This window comes from Caretta caretta, chromosome 2 (assembly GCF_965140235.1).
Source record: "Caretta caretta isolate rCarCar2 chromosome 2, rCarCar1.hap1, whole genome shotgun sequence".
NCBI classification, from domain to species: domain Eukaryota; kingdom Metazoa; phylum Chordata; order Testudines; family Cheloniidae; genus Caretta; species Caretta caretta.
The window spans coordinates 161,616,011-161,637,544 of record NC_134207.1 but is presented as its reverse complement, the minus strand read 5'-3'; the positions used below and the strand labels follow the sequence as shown (position 1 = coordinate 161,637,544).

Genomic DNA, 21,534 nt, shown 5'->3' with positions numbered 1-21,534 from the left:
CACTTTAATGTGGCTTGTGTGGTCATGGGGCTGGGAGAGCTCACCACCTTCACAAGGGGCGCGGCTCCCAGCACTGGTGCACTGTCTACACTGGTGCTTTACAGTACTGAAAATTGCTGCGCTCAGGGGGGTGATTTTTCACACCTCTGAGTGAGAAAGTTACAGCACTGTAGATTGCCAATGTAGACAAGCCCTTTGTCAGTGTAGACGTGCTGTTAATCACAAAACCATCCAGCCTCTCAAATTAAATCATCATCAGGGGGCACCTGAGGTCTTCTCAAGGTTAGGGAAATTTACACTGGTGTAATTGCACTGATATGTAAATTAATAATCTGGACAAGCCCTTAATTAACCACCTATTGAGCTGAATGGGACAACTCATACCTCTTAGAGCTTGTTTCAGTGTCCCTGGAAATGAAGGCAGATATTGCTGCATCATTTATACCTGGATCAGATTTTGAAAGCTTTCTTTACAATCATAACAACAGAAGGCTTTCATTTTAAGAGAGAGAAATTGTGGAGAACAAGATGGCAGTACCTGGTAGCCAAAACAACATGACTTTGCTCAAATTAAGTCCTAACTAGAACATTCTGCTTCCTCAGGTTTGCAAACAAAAGATTTTCAACCTAATCTTATTGCTCTTTTCATTTAAAGATTTGACAAGGAACAAATTTCCTGTACAGCCATTTCATACTACATTAACTAGAAATTCATCCTAAATAATTTCAGGGTTTTTAAATGAGACAAGGTGGGTGATGAGGGAATATCTGCTAATGGGCCAACTTCTGTGGTGAAAGAGACAAGCTTCCAAGCTTATCATAGAATCATGGAATCATAGAATATCAGGGTTGGAAGGGACCTCAGGAGGTCATCTAGTCCAACCCCCTGCTCAAAGCAGGACCAATCCCCAATTAAATCATCCCAGCCAGGGCTTTGTCAAGCCTGACCTTAAAAACTTCTAAGGAAGGAGATTCTACCACCTCCCTAGGTAACGCATTCCAGTGTTTCACCACCCTCCTAGTGAAGAAGTTTTTCCTAATATCCAACCTAAACCTCCCCCGCTGCAACTTGAGACCATTACTCCTTGTCCTGTCATCTTCTACCACTGAGAATAGTCTAGAACCATCCTCTTTGGAACCACCTCTCAGGTAGTTAAAAGCAGCTATCAAATCCCCCCTCATTCTTCTCTTCTGCAGACTAAAAAATCCCAGTTCCCTCAGCCTCTCCTCATAACTCATGTGTTCCAGACCCCTAATCATTTTTGTTGCCCTTCACTGGACTCTCTCCAATTTTTCCACATCCTTTTTGTAGTGTGGGGCCCAAAACTGGACACAGTACTCCAGATGAGGCCTCACCAATGTCGAATAGAGGGGAACGATCACGTGCCTCGATCTGCTGGCTATGCCCCTACTTATATATCCCAAAATGCCATTGGCCTTCTTGGCAACAAGGGCACACTGTTGACTCAGATCCAGCTTCTCATCCACTGTCACCCCTAGCTCCTTTTCCGCAGAACTGCTACCTAGCCATTCGGTCACTAGTCTGTAGCGGTGCATTGGATTCTTCCGTCCTAAGTGCAGGACTCTGAACTTATCCTTGTTGAACCTCATCAGATTTCTTTTGGCCCAATCCTCCAATTTGTCTAGGTCCATGGACTTGTGTACGTCCAGCTTTTCTAAATAGTCCCTAACCACTTCTTTCTCCACAGAGGGCTGGCCACCTACTCCCCATGCTGTGTTGCCCAGCGCAGCAGTCTGGGAGCTGACCTTGTTCGTGAAGACAGAGGCAAAAAAAGCATTGAGTACATTAGCTTTTTCCACATCCTCATTCAGTAAGAGGCCCACACTTTCCTTGGCTTTCTTCTTGTTGCTTACCCATGTATGAGCTGAAGAAGAGAAAGCTTGTCTCTTCCACCAACAGAAGTTGGTCCAATATATTACCTCACTCATCTTGTCTCTCTAATACCCTGGGACCAATACAGCTACAACTCCACAGCAAATAAAGTCACTGCTGGAGCCAGACTTTATTTTCCTTTACTCCCAGTGCAATTCCAGTGAATATACAGGGTTATGCAGCTCTTTGTGTAGAATATGGCCCCCGATTCACCAACAATTCAGTATCTGCTTCTGATAGGTGAACACGGGACTGGGCATATTTTGTGGATACCTCCTACCCCAAAAAACAGTCCTCCTGGACTAGGAGTGAAATACTGAGGCCAGGTCTAAATGTACATCACTATAGTTAGGTCACTGGGGGTGTAAAAGAGCCATACCTCTGATTGAGACAGTTATACCAACCTAACCCCAGGTGAGGTCAGCACTCTGTTGAGGGAAGGGCTCCTCCCACAGACGGAGCTGCTGGTGGAGGTGGGTTAACTACACTGATGGGGGACGCTCTCCTGTCCACAAAGTAGCCTCTTCACTGAGTGCAGCCCTGCCCTGAGGCCACCAGGCCCATGCCGAAGGGCTCCCGGGGCCTTGCATTTCCTCCCCCAGACCTCTGGTCCCGTCCCCCGCCCAGGCCGCCTCTCTAATGAGCACGTGGGCGCCCCGAGCGGGGAGCTGCCGCCACAGGCACCTCGGATCTGAAGGAAGGAGGCGCCCAGAATTCCAACCGCACGCGCTACTCCCGCCTGCCCAGCCCCCACCGACCCGCGGGAAAAGTCGGAGGAAGCCGCGCATGCGCAGCAGCGAAACTGGAGGCGCGGCCAGGGAGCGAAATCAGTCCGCAGCCAGCCGGCCGCACTGCGCGCGCACCCCCGCGGGGAGGGGGAGGAGGAGGGGGGGGAATGGCCAGTCTGGTGCCAGGGGCAGCGGCTCTCGCCCCCGCCGCCCCGGGAGCGGCCCGCAGCAAGAAGCGTCCGGCGAGCCCGGGCAACGGCAGCGGCCCCAGCAAGAAGAAGAAGGTGCCGGCGACGGTGAACGGCCCTCAGCTAGCAGTGAGTGCGGGTGGTGAGGACTGGCGAGGGAGGAGTGCGCATGTGCGGGGGACGGGACGGGAGGAGTGCGCATGTGCGGGGGGTCATAGCGCGCCCCCCCCCCCCCCGAAGCCTGCATTTCCCACAGCCACGTGCCCTAGGCGGGGCGCTCCCACCCACTGGTGCCCTTGACCCCCCCCCCCCAATAAGCCGGCGTGAGGCAGCGTGGCCTAGCAGGCAGAGCACTGGATCAGGACTCTAGAGCTAGGTTCTATTCCTGCCTCTGCCACCAGCCTCCTGGGTAACCATGGTACCTTTGTGCCTCGGTTTCCCCATTTGTGAAATGGGGTTAATGACACTGGGCTCCTTTGTCAAGCACTTTGAGACCTGTTGTCATACACTCTTAGAGCATCTCAGCACAAAAAATCAAGGGATATGTCCCCCAATACACATGGGTGAGTGCAGAAACGGAGGACAAAGTAGTGCAAATGGGGTTTTGCAATGGAAATGCTCATACCTGAGCTAGGCTAAGCCAGATCCTAATCACCTGGGTTAACTGTGTATTGTAGCTATAGCTTAAGGGATGTAGCCTCACACAGGTGCAATAAAGGCATGTTTAAAACCACTTTATATGTATCTAGGTCACTAAAAGGTGTTGTAAATGTGTTAGAACGCCCAATCAGACCCTGCTTTGGAGAAGTTAGATTTTAGGCATGATTGTTGCAAACCCAGAATCCTGTACTATGCTCAAGGACTTGTGTTCAGCCCAATATAATTCATATAATTGGCCCTTCCTTGAGTTCCACCACATACAAATCTCGTAAGTATGATGGTGCTTTTAACTCAAGATGGCCTGTTGGGCTACATGTTGAATTAGCCCAATTCATCAGTTGCTAATACAATTACTCTTTGCATCTTGAGTGTTATTTCACAGGATGGGCTGCTCTCACTTGAGTTAAACTAGCACAAGAGGAGTTAGGTGTCTTCGCTGCAGAGTTATTACATAGTGTGGTATAGTGTCATGCATCTCTTGAGCTATCTATGCCTACCAAATGCGGATTGGGGCCAATGGAGCATGCATGTCTTTACATGTGAATGTTGAAAAGTTGAGTCTCTGTAGGCTTTGTGTGTCTATAGTGTAGATCCTCAATGATTATTCCCTTTTCAGGAGGCATAACAGTAGCTAGAACTAGTCCAAAAACAGAAAAAGTTTCCATGACAAAAGTCTGTCCTTATTTTTATAGAAAATATCTACTTCCACACTTTTTTGATTAGCTCTAGTGGTATTACAGCTTCTAAGTGAGCAATGCTGCCAGTAAGGTTGCTTATTTTCACAAAAGCCTTGGGGAGATCAATGGGGATAGCTCTGGAATTCCCAGCAAATCCTCTGACCCTGTAACTTGAAGATCACCATCCTTGTTCTTCTCTGTATGACAATTAGCCCTCCCTCAGCTGGACAGCATCTCTGCAACTCCCATGAGTTCAGCTTGTGGCATTTACAGATCTTCCTTTCCCCTTCTGTGGTATTATCAATAAGCAGTGAGGTTTTTGGCCCACTGTTGTTTGTAACACTGGCTGCTAGCTAAAATAATGTTAAAAATGGTTGCCAACCATTATCACATTTGACAACCATTTTCAAGGGCTGTTGTGGCTAGCAGTCTGGATGTTCAAGGATGGTAAGGGCGAAGTGTATATTTTATATGACTTGTTTATAAGAAAATCTATCTTTATGTTTGAGATATATTCTGTGTCAATAGACAGCTGCTAGTAAAGTGAAAGAATCCTTAATTTCCTGCCCTAAGTTGGGTTGTAATATTTCGTACTAAACAGCTTTTGCATTCCTCCCTTGAGGTGGCTGCATTGCACTGGTGGATGAAGTAATTTCTCTACACAGTGTATGAAGTACTATATATAAAAGTATGCTATTGACTTCAGTGGTGCAGGGTCTGTTCCAAAAAGTCACAACTCAGGAGCTTAGGCATACTTAACCCCCTGGAATGAAGAAAATCTGCTGTCAGTGTACTGGTTCTCTGGCCATCAAACATACACACGGTGTTGACTAGCTGTGGAGAATGCCATATCCTCTGTACCTTAGACAGAAGAAGAGACACCCTGATGCAGGACTTTTAAAACAGAAACATAGAAATGAAGTTGATCTGTATATTTTTAGAGTTAGAAACACTCATCATTTGGCATGTTCTTCAGCAATTACTTTTTCTACCCATACCCCATAAATTCCTACAATTTTTAGTTACACAGCTACCAACGTATTCATGCATAAACTGATTTCTGACAAGATGAAACACTTAATAAATCCAGTCTCTAATCTAATCATAATGCAGCCAGTCATCAACTAGCTCTAACTCTACTTCATGAGTATCCCTCTGATTAAGTAGCTCAGTCAGTCAGCGACTAGTTCATCCACAAACATTGTAAACCTTTCTGTACTAGCTGGTAATTGTGGGACTTTTTTAAAACTTAACTGAATGAGATTCACCTGTCCAACAGTCTGATAGGTAGATACACCTTTTATACAATCCAATTTTAAAACAAGTTTTGTGAGAATGCTTAGTACTCTTCATACCATTCACTTTCCAAGTTAACCTCTTTTGACCTTATTTTTTAAAACTTTGCATGCTAAGCATATCATTAGTCATATGTCTCAATATGGAATGTTTTTTCTTGTAAAGAAATAGACACTATGGAACAGATGGAGAAAAATAGAGTTAACATTCCCCAGTTTAAATCAGCAAATTATAGTTAATAATACATACGTTACACACTTATGTAAATGTATGCAAGATTGGGCCTTTAGATTGCAGGCTCTTAGGGTAAGGAAGTGCCTTCTTATATCTTTTTAAAGCACCCAGCACACTTTTTGGAATTGTGTAAATAATTATTGATGCACAGGATCTTGTGCTTGGCCTTTTCACCGTAGGTGTATTTCATATTTAGTGCTTAGTCTGCACTTTTCCCCACATCTGTGGGTCAGTCTCCATGAAGTTAAACAAAAACTGTTTAACCCCACAAGCCTTATTTTCCCTTTGCATGCTTTAGAGTAGTAGCTACTACAGTGCTTGAACTGGGAAGAATGTTGGTATGGTTGAAATATAGATTTCAAACAAAAAAAAGGAATAAGGAAAGCAGTGAGAGCAAATAAAGTTTTGTTTATAAATTGTTTTATCACCTTCACCTGGTAAAATAATTGGTTAATGGGAAGATTTGTGTGCTCTTGTGCATCCTGGAAGAAGGACTGGGTTTCTTGCTACGTATCAGTGCAGCTCTGTACTGGACTTGGACTATATTTAAACCCAACACATTACCTAGTGTATACATTGAGAACTTACCTTTAATTCATCTGTGTCTCACAAACATGAACAATAAAATATTGTTCACTGTTTGTAAAAGGTATTGAGTCATGTTTGTTTTGGAAGGCCACAGCACATAATGCTTTTCAGTCATGTCTGCAATAAGAGACACAGCTCTTTTGGAAATAATGCCTGTATTTACCAAATGCAGAATTTAAAATGAATTTACAGGAGAGCATGATTGCAGTTTGATTACATCACTGTTATTAGTCTTACACGATTATTCCTCCCATACTGTTGTTCCATTGAAAAATACTTCAATCTTGCTGGAGTTCAGTATTTTCAATATTGAGGATTAATGTGAATATGAAGTAGAGATGGAAATCAGTAGAAAACCATTGCTTTTATTATTGATTGATATAGCACCCATTCATTTAGGGATTGTCTACAAGACAAGGCTTTTGTTGTTGTTTGGTTTTTTTGCTAAAAGGATTTCCACTGTTGCTCGCGTTCTTTCAGCTCCATCAGAATCAATGGGAGCCCTAGTGTGCTCTGAGCAGCTTAGGTGCCTGCCTAACTGCATACAAAACAGCCTATAGGAGGAGGTCTCCTTAACCTGAGAGATGGTAGATCAATGTTCAAATCCCTCCTCATCAGGTAGAGCAGAGGATTTGAACTGGGGTCTCCCGCATCTTAGGTGAATACTATAACCACTGGGCTAAAGGTTATAAGGGAGGGCCTCTTCCCGTCGTTGGCCATCTTGTGTGGAGTTAGGCAGCCTTTGAGTATGCCTAGTGGATTAGGTGGAGTTGCGCTGGGGATTAAGTGGGAGGCAAGCCTCTGGATATCCAGTGTGAGGCAGCAGTGTACAGGCTCAGAAGCAGAAACATAGGTGACTAGGACACTTTTACTGAAAAGGCTTAGGTGCTGAGTAAGTTTAGTCACCTGCAGGGTTGGGCGGCTGCTGAACAGGAGTTTTTTGGATCACAGTTGCAGTAAAAGTGGGACTTAGGCACCTATGTCTGGGGGATAGACTTCTAAGTCTATTGTACACAAAACTATATGCTGCATTGTACAGCAGGATGTATTTGCTAATCAGAAAAAAAACAGAATGCCTGCCCTGAAGAGCTAACTAGCTAAAAGACAAAATGTGACAGTACAGGTAACCGAGGGATAGGGAAAACATTATCATCGGTAAGTTTGTCAGAAGATATTTGCATATGATTGACAGAAGATGGAAAGTGCTATTTAAGTGCTAAATATTATCATATGTAAGGGTTGTGGTGTACCATTAGTTTGAAAGGCTGCTCCAGGCATAGTAACATACATACAATAAGGTGAGTTTTAAATAAATGCTTCGCTTTGAAAATCATACCACAGTTTGTCCTATGCTTTGGATACATAGAAAACCCTTCATAAAATTTCATGGCAGAGCTTTCCTGCACTTTTTCCCCTATATGCATCAGCATATGTAGTTTCTCTTTCTATTTTTAGTGTTGTAGTAAGTCTTGATATAGTTTATTTTAATCTTCATTTTGCAAACGCTTTTCTCCAGTGTTTCAATGGCATTTAAGAATTGGTTACATAAGTGACTTGATATGATGTTTGTCTCAAACAGTGAATGTAGTTAATTGGAACCTCCTTGTTTTTATATAATTAGTAATGTAATAAACACTTTATTTTATTTAATATGTCAAGAGCCTATAACAAGTAACTAGGAGTCGTACAATAGTATTAAAACATATACAAGTCAAAATGACAATATCATTCCCTTACTAAAGGGTTGCCTCTCCCAAACAATCAAAGAGATTAAACCCCAAGATAAACACAAAATATTGTTCATGTTAAAGCATGACTGAACTAAGATGATCATCAAATTAGGTATCTGATAGACGGTCATATTTTCTAAACCTCAATATCCGGGCCTTTAAAAATACATATATATGAATTACAATTATGTACTGAGAGCCTGCTCCACTGTGACCACAGTCCCTCTGACTTCAATGGAACAGAATTGGGCCCTAATCCATTTACCAAATATGATCATAAAAAAATGCTATTTTCTCAAAGCCATAAAAATACCCTCACTGTAAATAGGAAACTATCAAATAAATTTTAATGTAATTTTGTTTTAAAAAATTTCATGTTCAAGCTGACTTTAATTCCCTTAAAAATAAGATTATTGAGGAAAAGTTGAACTATCCTTAACACAGAAGTAGTGAGTGCCACCACCATAGCTATCATGTTCTGGTTGAGTACCCCTTACAGCATTCTGCATTGTAATGAGTTCCCACAAGGCAACTAAAAATTAATCACTCATTTAAATTAAATGAGCTCAAAAAAGTTAAGGTCTCCAAACTTATTCTAATTACTGTAACATTGTCTTATATAAGATTTGTTGTGATAAAAATAACAGTTCTCCTCTATACTTGGAAATTTAAAATAAAAAACAACAAAGCATGTTTCTGAAGAACCCATTGCAATGATAGTGATTAGGGAACCAGAAATAATATGATCATGTGAGTGTGTATATAGTTATGTAGTTGTTGATTTAAAAAAAAAACGGTCATATCATTATGCTGTAGAGCAGTGGTTCTTAACCTTTACTGTAGCCTACACCCTTTTGGTTCTCAAAATATGTTCTTGCACCCCTTATAAAAATCAAAATATGTTCTTGCACCCCTTATCAAAAATTGTTGAAGCAGGTCAGTTCTTTAAACCTGTTTGTATATAACAGTAATCGTTAAATGTGTAATATTAATAAATACATGGGTTTGATTAAACAAAGTAGTTGTACTTACGTGCCTGTGCTTAATTTCTGTTTGATGATTTACCTTCTAAAAACATCTGGCATGTCTCGCACCCCCAGAAAGGGCATCTCGCACCCCCAGGGGGTGCGTGCACCCCAGGTTAAGAACCACTGCTCTAGAGCATAAACTTTCATTTTCTGTAGCTCTTAAGGTTGTTAAGATAACTGATGAAGCAATGTCTATCTCAGGCCTAGTCTACGCCAGTAAGATAGGTCAACCCAGCTACGTCACTCCGGTGTGAAAAATCCACACCCCGATCTACATAGTTAAGCTGACCCAAGCTCCTTTGCAGATCGTCGACAGAAGAATTCTTCTGCTGACCTAGGTACCATCTCTCGGAAAAGTTCCAATGGAATCTATGCCAGTGGAATTACCCTCCCATCATTGCAGGCAGTGTCTACACTGAAGCACTACAATGGCGCACCTGCAGCTGTGCCACTGTTTTGTTTTAAGTGTAGACAAGCCCTAAATCTGCAGGCAGCCTGAAGCAATACCTTCTGGAAGATGTGAAGTGTTCTCATGGGATGTTAACTCAAATCTACTTAAGTCAATTTAAATATCTATCTTGCTGGATGTAGTGGCAATATTGGGGATGTTGGTTAGCTAGTTACTGCTACGGGCTCCTGGGATGAGGAATTCAACTTCCCTCTCTCAAATTCAATCACATTCACATCTGTCCACAAGGAAGGAAGTATGGAGGAGATGCATCACCTCATTAGTACCAAAAGCCTCAAGGACCTTTTGAAGTAAAGCCTAGGCTTTCACTGGGCTTTAACTCAACCAGTTTAGCATAAATTACCTTGTTTTAGCTAGAGTTTTAGACAATATTAGTTAGATTGAGCTAGCTGACATACTCTATCATCACACCTTTAAATCGTAGCCAAGGCAAGGCCCTGGAACGCCTTGCAAAGTTAGGTGTTGCAACAAAGCAGACAGCGAACAGCTAAATATTAAATATGAGTATTAAATACCAGCAAGTTCTTTTATTGCTGTCCCAAAGACTAGCTTTATTTACTAGGGGTCCAGAAATGAGAACCAAGACTGTTCTTAGATATTTGTAGATGTATAATCCATCCAGTCTCTTAAAGAACCAGCATCCCTCCACATCCTTGGTGATAGGAAGATTATGTTTATAACAGACAATTAACAAACACTTCTCAGTAATATTCATAATATCATCTGGCCAAGATTATAATATACATGTTTTAATTCAGCTTTATAAAAAAAAGAATAATTTTTAAAACTAGTCATTTTAAAAGGGCGACTATTAAGGCTGGGAGGTCTAAAAATTGATTTGCTTGACGTTTGTCACATATTGAAGGATTTAGAGTATCTGTAATCACAAAAGTATGTGTATTCCAAATCAACCTATGCCAATCCCAGAGAAATGCTACCCCCCAATGTGATTTGATTTGAGATTCAGAGTAAACACAGATGTGCTCCCACCCTTCTTTCTACATCATAGCACATGTGTATTGATTTTACTATGGATCTCAGTAAATTGGTGTCAGATTTTTCACCCTCTTTCTTCTCCCCTTCTCCCAGCATAAGGTTTAAAATAATTTACTTTAGCTAATGGGCGTGCAACATCTTTTAAAAATCTATGCAGGATCTAGCAACTGCTGCACTTCGTTTCATGATGTATAACAAAAATACAAGAGACTCAGAAAAAGACAAGGAGAATGATTGGATGTTTCTGTCAGAAGGAGATAATACTGTACTAGGATTATTTGATTTTGAAAGAGAAGTGTAAGAGGAGATACGACAGTGATACTGTATAGAAAATTCAATTCAGACACTTCACACATTAGCAAGATAGCTCACTTAAGATGTGACGCTCATAAAAATGGTCATGTTAGAATCAAATTAGCTGTTTAAAATGGTCAAGGTAAACAAGACTCAATTAGGAATAACGTGAATATTTATCTAGATACTGCAGCTTTATACATCTGAACTACTCTTTTACACACTTCAGTATGTGTTACAAGCTTGCACTGGATAGCATTTCAGTTTTTGCTTCAGAAAAGTGATAGACATTATATAAACATGTTAATGTTAGGGTACGGAAGTTAATAGAAAATTTAATTTTGTAGTTTAACAGGGTTTTGAATTTAATGGTTTGTATCAAGAAGCAAGCAAAGCAGAGACTTGTCCATTGGGTTATTCATTTAGTGATTACATTCCATGTATATTTACAGGTGCTAAATTATCTGCAGGAGTGGCTCTCTCTTTGTTCTCTGGAGATAGAGAATTATTGGACAGTTATAAGGAAAAACTAATAATAAACTGAATATAAAGAACAGAGTTTTTTTAAAATGGTGACAAAATTATAAGCTAATAATATAGTGGAGACCAGTTAGTCACTCCCATTTCTGTCATCCCATAATAAAAAGGAAACATTCTGTTAAATAGAAATTTAGAACAGATAAAAATAAATAGTTTTTCTGAATAATGGATTGGCAAAAAGTATTGGCAAAAAGTATTGGCAAAAAGACCAAATATCTGTAGTTACATTGCTATGAAAATTTTTACAAAGGCTTTCTGTCCTCTTGCTCCAGGGCATAAACAGTCAGCTGCATTCAGGAAGAAATTTTGTCCCCACTTGCCATAGTATTGTACAATGGATAGGAAACATTTTGTGGATCTTTTTAAATCTTCCTTTGAGGCATTATAGGCCAGAGACAGAATCCCAAACTAGCTGAATTATTGGTTTCTTTCCATGGCAAATCCTATATATCTATGCCTTCATATTAATGGGGAGGAAAAAATGTTTGGTCTCTCATATGTGCATCATATTTCACCAATTTTCATCAGAGAGAGAAAGTATTATGCAGAGAATTCCCCAAGCTCCCACATGCACACCTTCCTGATGCATGAACTATGTAAAACTCTGAGTTTTGTGTAAATGCTATCACTTAAAAAATATCTGCAGTCCTGAGGGATAAATCTTTCAATGTGGGACAACTTCAAGTTAGATAAATTGTTTAGATTTCCCGCCTTGATAGTGATTGTCTACTTATGACACTGCTAACTATGGGGCGATCAGGGTGCTAATCACATATCTCTGGCACTACTGAGCAGTTGGGGAAACCGCTTACTCAGTTTCCCTGTCTTTGAGAAAGTGAAACCATGGGGAAAAGTTAACATAGTTTTGGAAGGGGGAGAAAGGACAGAAGAGGGACCAGGTCCTCAGACATCTCTCTGAAAGTCCCTGCAGAGACTAGCACAGTAATTAATACACTGCATGGTAGTCATACAGTTTATATCACTGCTCATGCCGAACAGTAATATCCTCAATTTTCAAATATGTTGGTTTCTAACAATAGGTAACAGCTTCAGTATGTATTACCATAGCTGCTTCTAACTGAAGTGAGTTGCATAGCGTCTTCACAGCACAATAAACTAAAAATTACCAAAATGGGACGGGGTGAAAACAATTAGATGTCTAGACACTCAGAATGTTCAGGCTCCAAATTTAGCTCATCTTTTAAAGATAGAGTTAGAAATGTTCTGAGTCTACCAAGGTGTGTCTTCAGTTGATAGTTCTGGACTGAATAAATCAAGATAAACTGTTAGTTTAGCTCTCAATCGTAAATTAATTACCCTCCGGTAAATTAAACATCCTGATGGGGAGTCTGGGTTGAAGTGGGAAGACAAAGTGATACTCTCCTGTAAACTTTATTTGCTGCACCCACAACTTCCTGCCCTTCTGTCCCCTTTACCCATACTCCTCCCATCCACTCTTTAAAAAGGAGGGCAGTGGTGCATTGATTTGCACTTGGTAGTGAGGCATGACCCAGTTCTCCCCTCCTCCAGGTAAGTCTGGCCTGCATGGATCCAGGTTACACAATGTCAAGTGGCTACAGTGTCCTTTATCACTGCATAACATAAGCTTTAGCCATAAGTTTAATAACTATATATTCACAAAAGGAGTTGGCTTTTTCATATTTCTGCCATATCAAATCAACTTGGGATTTACCAGTTGTTTTTTTAATTCAAAATTGTTCTCAGTCCTCAAAATAGTGTACTGTATTGCATAAAAAAGAACAGAATTTGAAGTAGCCACTATTTTTATATAGTGTACAACAGCTAGGAACTACAGTATTTTTTAAAAGGTCCAAGTTTGGGAGCTGTCTAGATCCATTGTCTTTACAGCTGTAAATGCTCTGATTCACAATCTGAACATATCCGCAATTTTTTTTTTTAATTGACATGCTAAATATTTTATGGTGGGTGCTTTCTTACAAGATCCCATAAAACCTCTCCCAAAATCCCTTGATTCTCTCTCACCTGCACTCTTGAAACTGGTACAAATACTTCACTAGTTCTGATGCAATGGAAAAGCCAGTCTTTTCACAGCTATCTTTTATTTTATGTCCTGCAAAAGAGGCAATCAGGATGCAAAACATATTCAAAAACAGGACTGTCTAGCTGTTTTCAGGATATGTGGCAGTTCTTCAAACTCAACCAAAAACAGTGAGGTGCATTTTATTGCTACTCAAGCCTTACATCTTATTAAAGCAGCATATCCTGGAGATATTATCAGAAAACAGACCTCAAAGTGGCATTTGATTGTATAAAGGAAGCAAAGTAGTTCACAACAGATGCTTGTGTGACTCTGTTCTCTTCTAAACTAGAATTTGCCTGGTGTCTATTTCTGTTCACTTACCAACTTACTCATTATGCTGGAAAATGTAGGTCTCCTGAAGTAGAGTACAGTTTTGCTGAGTACAGTCTCCATGCTACTCGGAGAAGAGAAGCCTGGCTTAAGGCCTACTTTCCTTTGTGACTTTACAAGGTGCGGGAGGGGAGATTACAATATTTGGTGAATGTACAAAAAGACTCTACGTAAAGAAAGCTTGTGTTATTGGGAGGGAATCTAAGATTAGAAAATATAAAAATGGATGTGAAGTTCCTTTTATTGTCCTCTTACAAGTATCTTGTGGGTATCTGGTTGGGTTATTCACTCCTGATGTGGTGCACCTTTGGCAAGCTCTTTTGAAGCTTGTGTTACTTGTCAGTCAGAAGAATTCGTATATGATGTGGAACTCAAGGGTTTTTGTTTTTCTGTAAATTGCTTTAAGAATGAAATGCTTCACAATTGATTTTGGGATGGTGGAGGATGTTTTGGGGATCTTATGGGTGTTGCAGAGTTTGTTCCTGTGCAGGAATGACGGAATCTACTTCTTAGGGTACGGTTAAACTGCAAAAAATCCACCGCAGTAATGAGTCTCAGAGCTCAGATCAACTAACTCAGGCCCATGCTACAGGGCTAAAAATAGCTTGGGCTAGAGCCCAGGCTCTGAGAGCCACCCCCTCACTGGGTTTCAGAACCGGGACTCCAGCCTGAGAGGGAACGTCTACACTGATATTTTTAGCCTCCTAGCACAAGCCCATGTCAATTGATCCAGGTTCTGAGACTCATTGCCGTTTTGGTTTTTTTGTTAGTTTGGGGGATTTTTTTGTGATGTAGATGTAACCTAAACTACCCTAGGATCTCATGCTAAAACTCTGCATTAAGACTCACTGCAGTTACTGCTGAGTCCTGTTGGCAGGGGGACTGTTAGCTCCCAACGGGACAGGAAATGGGTGGGAGTGTCTGTCTTGCTAGAGTGAAAAGGGAGCTAGGACAGGACGACAGCCTAAAAACCTGGTAAGGTAGGAAAGGGCCTGTGTGTCATGTTGTCTTTATTGTAATTGAATTACTAGTTAAGCTAAAATCATGGAAGAGGTTAAGTTTGGACATTAGCTCAAGGTCCATGGGTCCATGTGCTCTCATAGGAATTTGATAAGACGTATATAGCAGTTGCTACTGGAAACTAACTGGTTGCTGATTTCAGGAAGGGTATAATCAAGAGAACTGGTTGAAAAAATTAACATCTCTTTTTAAAAAATTAAAATATTGGTTTTGACCAAACATTTGTTGGGAAGGTTTCTTAGGTCCAGGAGGAAAGCGGGGGAGGAGGGGAGAGAGAGACTCCCACATTCCAGGTAAATGGCCTAGTCACCTGGCTATTGGCTACTGTGAGGTGGCTTGCTCTCTTGATGAAAAATTTCAACACAGGTCTCATTTTCATTCTGCATTGGAACTAAACATATGTCAAAACCTCAGATTTTCATGACATTGATTTTTTTGTTTTCTAGCCAGTCCTAAGAATCAATACGCTTCTGCTTTCTCTTTCCTTCTCTCTACTGCTATCCTACATAAAGCTTTTTAGTGGGCAGATGGACTACGATATTAGAGTTAGTGTTCTCTCTCTTCTCCTTCCTTGGTTGCAATCCACTATTTGATATCCCCTCTGAGAACTGTTTTGACATTGACATTACATCAACAATATGTGATCCTCCTTTTCTTCCTGTACCTTGTTTCCTTAAAAGAACTGCAATATGTAAAATGATAGATGTAAACAGTTTTATTACGGAATTTACCCTCTAAGTCGTTGATTAGACTAGAACAATGAAAGTTGTTTTTTGTTCACAGAACCATACAGACAGATAAGTGTTATCAAATATTCAGTCCTAATTTATTAATTGAATAATTTATAATCACTAAGATGACTCCTTTCTGCTTTTATTTTTAAAATGTAAAAGTTCAGGAGAAATTATATTTTCTTTAAAGAACTCTAACTAGTCTCTGTTTACTGGGCTCAGTCTTACTCCTGGTAATGTATGTTGTAACATATACTTTACTTTTTTCATTCTAGATGTCCCAAGTTTCCTAACTGCAGAGCTTCTTTAGTATGCTATTCAGCTCCTGCATTTGCTTCTGCGTTACAATTTTTGTAATAAAGAAAACTGTCAAATGTTATAAACAAGAAATAGTCCCAATCCACCAAATAAATCTAAAAGTGAGAGATCTTTTGCAGTCATTTAAGCTGAAGGGAGGTTTGTGGCAAATGCAAATCGAATCAAGCTTTCCTGGGATTGTGGGAAGCTATCCACAGTTGCTTCCCAATTACATTTTATTGTGGCTTTTCCCTCCTAGAAAATGGTGTTTTCTTAAAATATCTGTAAGTTATAAGAACTTTGTTCAGGATAGTGCTTGAAAGTTTTTAAATGGAAAAATAAGTTTGACATCTAAACTCTATTGAGAAGAAACCAAAGCTTTTATTAAAGCTTGTCAGTCTGTTCATGTGTTTGAAAGTTTAATAATTAAAACAAAAACAAAAAAAACCAGTCAATTCAAGTTTTTTCTTTTTTCTTTTTTCTTTTTTTTTAAAATAAGCTGTACCAGTGAAAAGGGATTTCTTGTGTCATGAAATTGCTGGCTCTTTTTCCTTTAGGTTTTGAGAGACTGAGGACTACAAATGTAATTAAAATCTTATTCTCTCTTTGGCTGCATTTTTAATTTTAAATTCAAACCCTTATGCAGTTTAATAGAGCTTTGCTTTAGTGTATTTTATACCTCCATCTAAGTGACTAAAGTAATTTAGTATTTTATACATGTTGGTCAAGTATTTTGTGACTGAAAGCACCAATGTCGGTGAATGTTGGTGATTTGAAGCTCAGTCAGTGCTGGGACACTAAGGGCTTGGCTACACTTGCGAGTTACAGCACAATAAAGGAGCCCCTGGGCGCACGAGCTCACTACCCGTCCACACCGGCAAGGCACGCAGAGCGCTCTGACTCCGTGGCTACCGCGCTGCTGGCACTCCACCTCGGCGAGTGGAATAACATTTGCTGTGCCCCTGCCGGAGTGCCGCGGCACCAGTGTGGACGAGGTGTTGCATTACTGCGCTCTGATCAGCCTCCGGAAACGTCCCATAATCCCCTTAAGTCAAGTGGCCACTCTTGTCATTGTTTTTGAATCACTGTAGGAATGCAGATTGAAAGCTCCGTTTCTGACAGCCGGCTTGTTTATCTGCTCTGAGATAAAGCAACCATTAGTGTGAAATGCTGTGTGAGAGAGAGAGAGGCGGTGGGAGGGGGGGGTTCTGCTGCTGTCTGAACTTACAAGACAGCATGCTGACGTGCTCCCCCCAAAACCCACTCTCTCCGCTCACATACACACAACACGCTCCCTGTCCACTCCACCCCACCCCCATTTGAAAAGCATGTTGCAATCACTTGCCTGCTGGGATAGCTGCCCATAATGCTCAGTGCCGCTGCAAGTGCCGCAAATGTGGCCACACCAGTGCTCTTGAAGCTGTCAGTGTAGACAGACCGCAGCGCCTTCCCTACTGCGCTCTACGAAGGCTGGTTTAACTCAAAGTGCTCTACATTTGCAAGTGTAGCCATGCCCTAATAAGTATGTCGCCCTTTAATCAAGAGCACTTGGAGTTTATGGTGTTCAGATGCTCTACAGAGAACATAGAAAAGCTATCCATCACTTTGTGACAGTTCAGTCTTTTAATGGATGAGTAAAATTTTAGTCAGCCTTTCTCAGGCAGATGGAATATGAGATGTTTCGAGCCATTTCAAAACAGAAAAGTTTGAGGGAATACGGTACAGATCGTTTTCTCTACAGTGTGTAACCTTTTTTCACGTTATTTATTTATTTAGACTGCAATTTAACTATTTTTCATGCCATGGTTCAAACAAGAAAATGCTTTTTACAGCAAGCTAAATTACTTCTAAGCTCTAGTCACCTTTTTTGAGTTAATTTCATAGAGTAACACTTCATATTCAGCTGTTTGGCGGTAGGGGAAGGACAGATTTTTTTCCATTCTTTTTCAAGGCTTTTATAAATATATTCAGGCATCAGCAATGGAAGATATGTTAAGCTTTTTTCCTCCGTAAATGAAGCATCCACTTCAATAAACTCTTATTGGAATACTATAGTTAAGGGGGGAAGTGGGAGGGACAGTTACCTCTCCATAGCTAAGGCCGGAGTCAGCTTCCAATATAAAGCCTATTTTAGCCTCCTGGTAACTTTGGCTTGGAAAAATGGTTTGGCTTGAATATTGCCATATTTCTCTGAAGGCAAAGGAGATTGTTTATAGAAAGTCTGGAGGAAATTGGTCAAACTGCTTTTCAGTTATAGATCACTTAGAAAAGAAAAGAAATCTGATTTCTCTCCTTGTTAATACCCTTTCATCTTTCCTTCCTAACTAGTGCACCGGCTGTATTTGAAGAAAATAGCTTGTAATTAAGCAAGAATATTATTTTTTGTTGTGAGTTTTTGGGGCACAGTTCTACTCCCAATGAAATTTTTGCCTTTGATGTCAATCAATGGGAGTATGATCAGGCAGTGTGAGCCCTGATTCTCCATCTTATTTACGCTGAGGTGGCAATAGTGAAACTCCATTGACTTAAAAGGATTTACTCCTAATTTACACTGTATGCATGAGCATATTTCCCATACTACTGGCTGGTTGCAGTTTATAAGAATATTGTTGGGCCATGTACTTAGTACCCATTGCCAGCCTCACTGCTGCCCTCTACTTCAGAGGTGGCTACATTTCTGAGGTTCTTTATTAATTTAGTATATGATGGTCTTCAGTATCCTTCAGAACAAAACTTGCTGTACAAATGCAGTATTTTCTCCTGGTATGTGAACAGTCTCAAGCTGAGATCTCTGGTTCTCAGTTCTTTTCCTCACCCAAAATAAGCACATTTAATCCTTTGATCCTCTTGAAAGGAGAGTGCTCTTAAAAAGCCAATATATGCCAGAAGTCTGAAAAAGAAAAGGTTGGGGGAATTGCATCAGGTTTCCTTTTCCAGTAGGGAAGAAGGAGAAATGTTTCCCACTGAACCCAAGAAACAGTAACATTGAACCAGATGGGGAAGACTTGTTCTGTCTGTGCATTATTATTTATTATTTCCATTACTGTAGTACCTAAGAGCCCTAGTAATGGACCAAGATCCCATGCAACTGAATGAATATTTATAGTTATCCCCTTTTCTGTCACAAAAATGAATAGATGGTGTTAATCTTGACTTTCAGGAGGGAGTGCTACTATCCCATCCTGATGCTGTTACTGAGACTTCAGTGTATTTGTTTTGGGGAATCCACTATTCTAAATTTTCCTACCACCAACATTGCAAAGCTATCATTTTATCTAAAAATAAAGTCCATCTAACCGTGACAAACTCACCCCCACATCATCTCCGGTGATACATAGTGCTAATTTTCCTCTTCTGGAGAATTGGTGCTCAACTTTTCAGTATCTGAAGTCACTTCACCACTCCGAGTTAAAGGAATTAAATATTTAGAAAGCAAAAAAATCTGTAGCAAGCTTGTTATAAAGTGAGAGCTAATATATTAAAACAGCTTAATAAATGTTACAGTATGATTAGTATTAGTTGGGATTCAGGGAAATATCTGACATTCAAAGTCTATTCCCTGTTTTGAGAAGTCCGCTGCTATCATTGTTGCTATCACCCAGTGACCTTCTGTAGGGTATTTCAATATGCATTTTTCAGTTACCTTAATTTGCTACCAGTGAAAATCTGCTACCAGATTTAATCCATCCCTCAGTTTTTAATTAACAAGTTGCTCCCTGGCCAGTTGCTACATCATTATTCTGTAGTCAGGATGTCACAGGATGTTATGCAATCCTGTAAAGAATGTGGCAAGTTGAGTATCACAGCTTTGAAGTGTAACCTATACTCCAAAGATGCTATAATCAAATGGCTCACAAGAAGTGGACAATATCAGAGTCAAGAATTGCTGAAAACAAGAAAAATCAATGAACTTCAGAATTCCAATGCAGAATTAACTGATTGAAAGAGAAGTATTGGGAGTCAGCTATCTAAAGACTACTGTAATAACCAAAGAGACAAGGTGGGTGAGGTCAATATCTTTTATTGGACCAACTTCTGTTGGTGAGAGAGACAAGCTTTCGAGCCATAGGGTTGCTTATCTCTTTCGCCAACAGAAGTTGGTCCAATAAAAGGTATTACCTCATCCACCTTGTCTCTCTAATATCCTGGGACTGACATTGCTACAGCTATACCACATACAGTAATAACCAAAGACAGATTATCAAGCCTTCATTATACCGAGGGCAGAGACAAGTCTGCCCTCTGCAGCCCCAGTCATGTGCTCACTGGAGCCAGTGGCAATTTTGCCATTGATTTCCAGGCCCTGATCCAGCATCAAAGCTCCTTTACTGTTCACACTGGTTGTCTACATGAGGCAAAACCATAATACTAAAAGTATTACACCATAAGAACTATTATGAAAACAAAACTACTACATAGAAGATTATCTTTATTTATGACTGAACTACTCAACATAAGACCTATGGTAAAAATTGGCTAAAAATAATGTTTATAGTATTTTTTTCTTCATAAAGAGTTCCCATCTTTCTTTTTCTTATAGAGTTTAATATTAGGTCAAAGTTTCACAAACAAAATTTTGATTTGATTTGAAATTTTTATCCTCAAGTACTCCCATTTGGAATTGCAGTTTTTGAGCTACTGTTTGGAACAGCCAGCAGAAGGGGGCATAAGATCAGATAAATTACCTACAATAGTGTATACATGCAGTTTCTTTCCAAGCCATATCACCAATTTCCTTGTGTTCAGCAGCAGGATGCCAGCATTGTATGGGTGTGATAGCTGTTGCTGTAAAAAACAAAAAAACAAACCTTTAAATATTTTTTTCGCAAAATACTACAATAACGTTGAAACCAAATTATAAAATACAATACACAAATTAAATGTAGTCCAAATGGATTGGGAAATGACATCGTCAGCATAAATCAGTTATTCCAATATAGAATTTTCATCCCCTTTTTAAAAGTTAGAGAATTATGTAGTTTTACTAAAGAAAGACTTAAAATGCAGACAAGCAAATTCACAGCAAACTAATTAGACTTGGAACTCAGTCCCCCCAAAAACCCACATTGCTGATTCCACCTCAAAACAGCCAAAACAAAGAGTTCTGCTTCCATGTTCTACAAGTTTCTGCTGTCCTCTCCCAAAATTAAACCAGATGGATGAAGAAATCTTTGGGGATGAGATGTGAAATATAATACATCAGAGGCAGGGAATCTGGAACAAAATATGTAGAAAATGAATAAATCTATCAAAACCTAGGACTGAAACTAATGTGCAAGTAGGCAGCTTTCCCAGCCTGCTCTACCAGTACAATCCAGATGTTATCTAGAGTCCAAACTAGACTCATTCCTGGGGTTTGGCTTTAATAACAAAGAAACCAACATTAAGGTAGCAAAACTCAGCTCAGATCTGCTCCCCAGACTTGTCTGCTCCTGTGGCCCATTTGTTGGGAGTGCTCTGCCTATGCCAGAGGCCCTCTTCCTCCAGACTCTTACCTCTCCTTTATCCAAGAGGGGTAGTTATTCATCTCCCTCACTGGGCAGCAGTCCATCCTATTCATCAAAGTACTCAAACCATAATTAAGTCCCACCAAATAGGGATGGATTTAAGCATATGCTTAAAAGCTCTGCTGAACTGGGGCCCAAGTCAGAAAAACCTACCTAATTCTTTCCCAGCAGGATCAACATCTGCTAATGTTAGGTTGTTTCAGGCAAACACTGTCAGCCTATTACAATATATTTTTTATTATATTTATGACAAAGTACTTGCTAT

The 21,534-nt window shown here is 40.2% G+C and overlaps 1 protein-coding gene and 1 long non-coding RNA gene across 5 annotated transcripts in view; one reads left to right on the top strand and one right to left on the bottom strand.

Moving 5' to 3' along the window:
* Positions 1-2,758: 2,758 nt before the first annotated feature.
* Positions 2,759-21,534, top strand: part of INO80C (INO80 complex subunit C) — a 39,793-nt gene continuing 21,017 nt past the window's right edge. The window contains exon 1 of the mRNA XM_048839312.2: positions 2,759-2,939. Coding sequence (XP_048695269.1) covers positions 2,790-2,939 — 150 coding nt within the window. The 5' untranslated portion in view covers positions 2,759-2,789. The remainder of the gene's footprint in view (positions 2,940-21,534) is intronic.
* Positions 11,185-21,534, bottom strand: part of LOC125631890 (uncharacterized) — a 442,082-nt gene continuing 431,732 nt past the window's right edge. For 2 of the 4 annotated variants that reach the window (XR_012667122.1, XR_012667120.1), the window contains 3 exons: positions 20,452-20,547; positions 19,074-19,163; positions 11,185-18,652 (listed from right to left, as the gene is read on the bottom strand). This is a non-coding gene — a long non-coding RNA (uncharacterized LOC125631890). Of the gene's footprint in view, positions 18,653-19,073; positions 19,164-20,447; positions 20,548-21,534 lie in introns of all 4 variants that reach the window. The other 2 variants (XR_012667121.1, XR_012667123.1) reach the window with 2 other exon arrangements.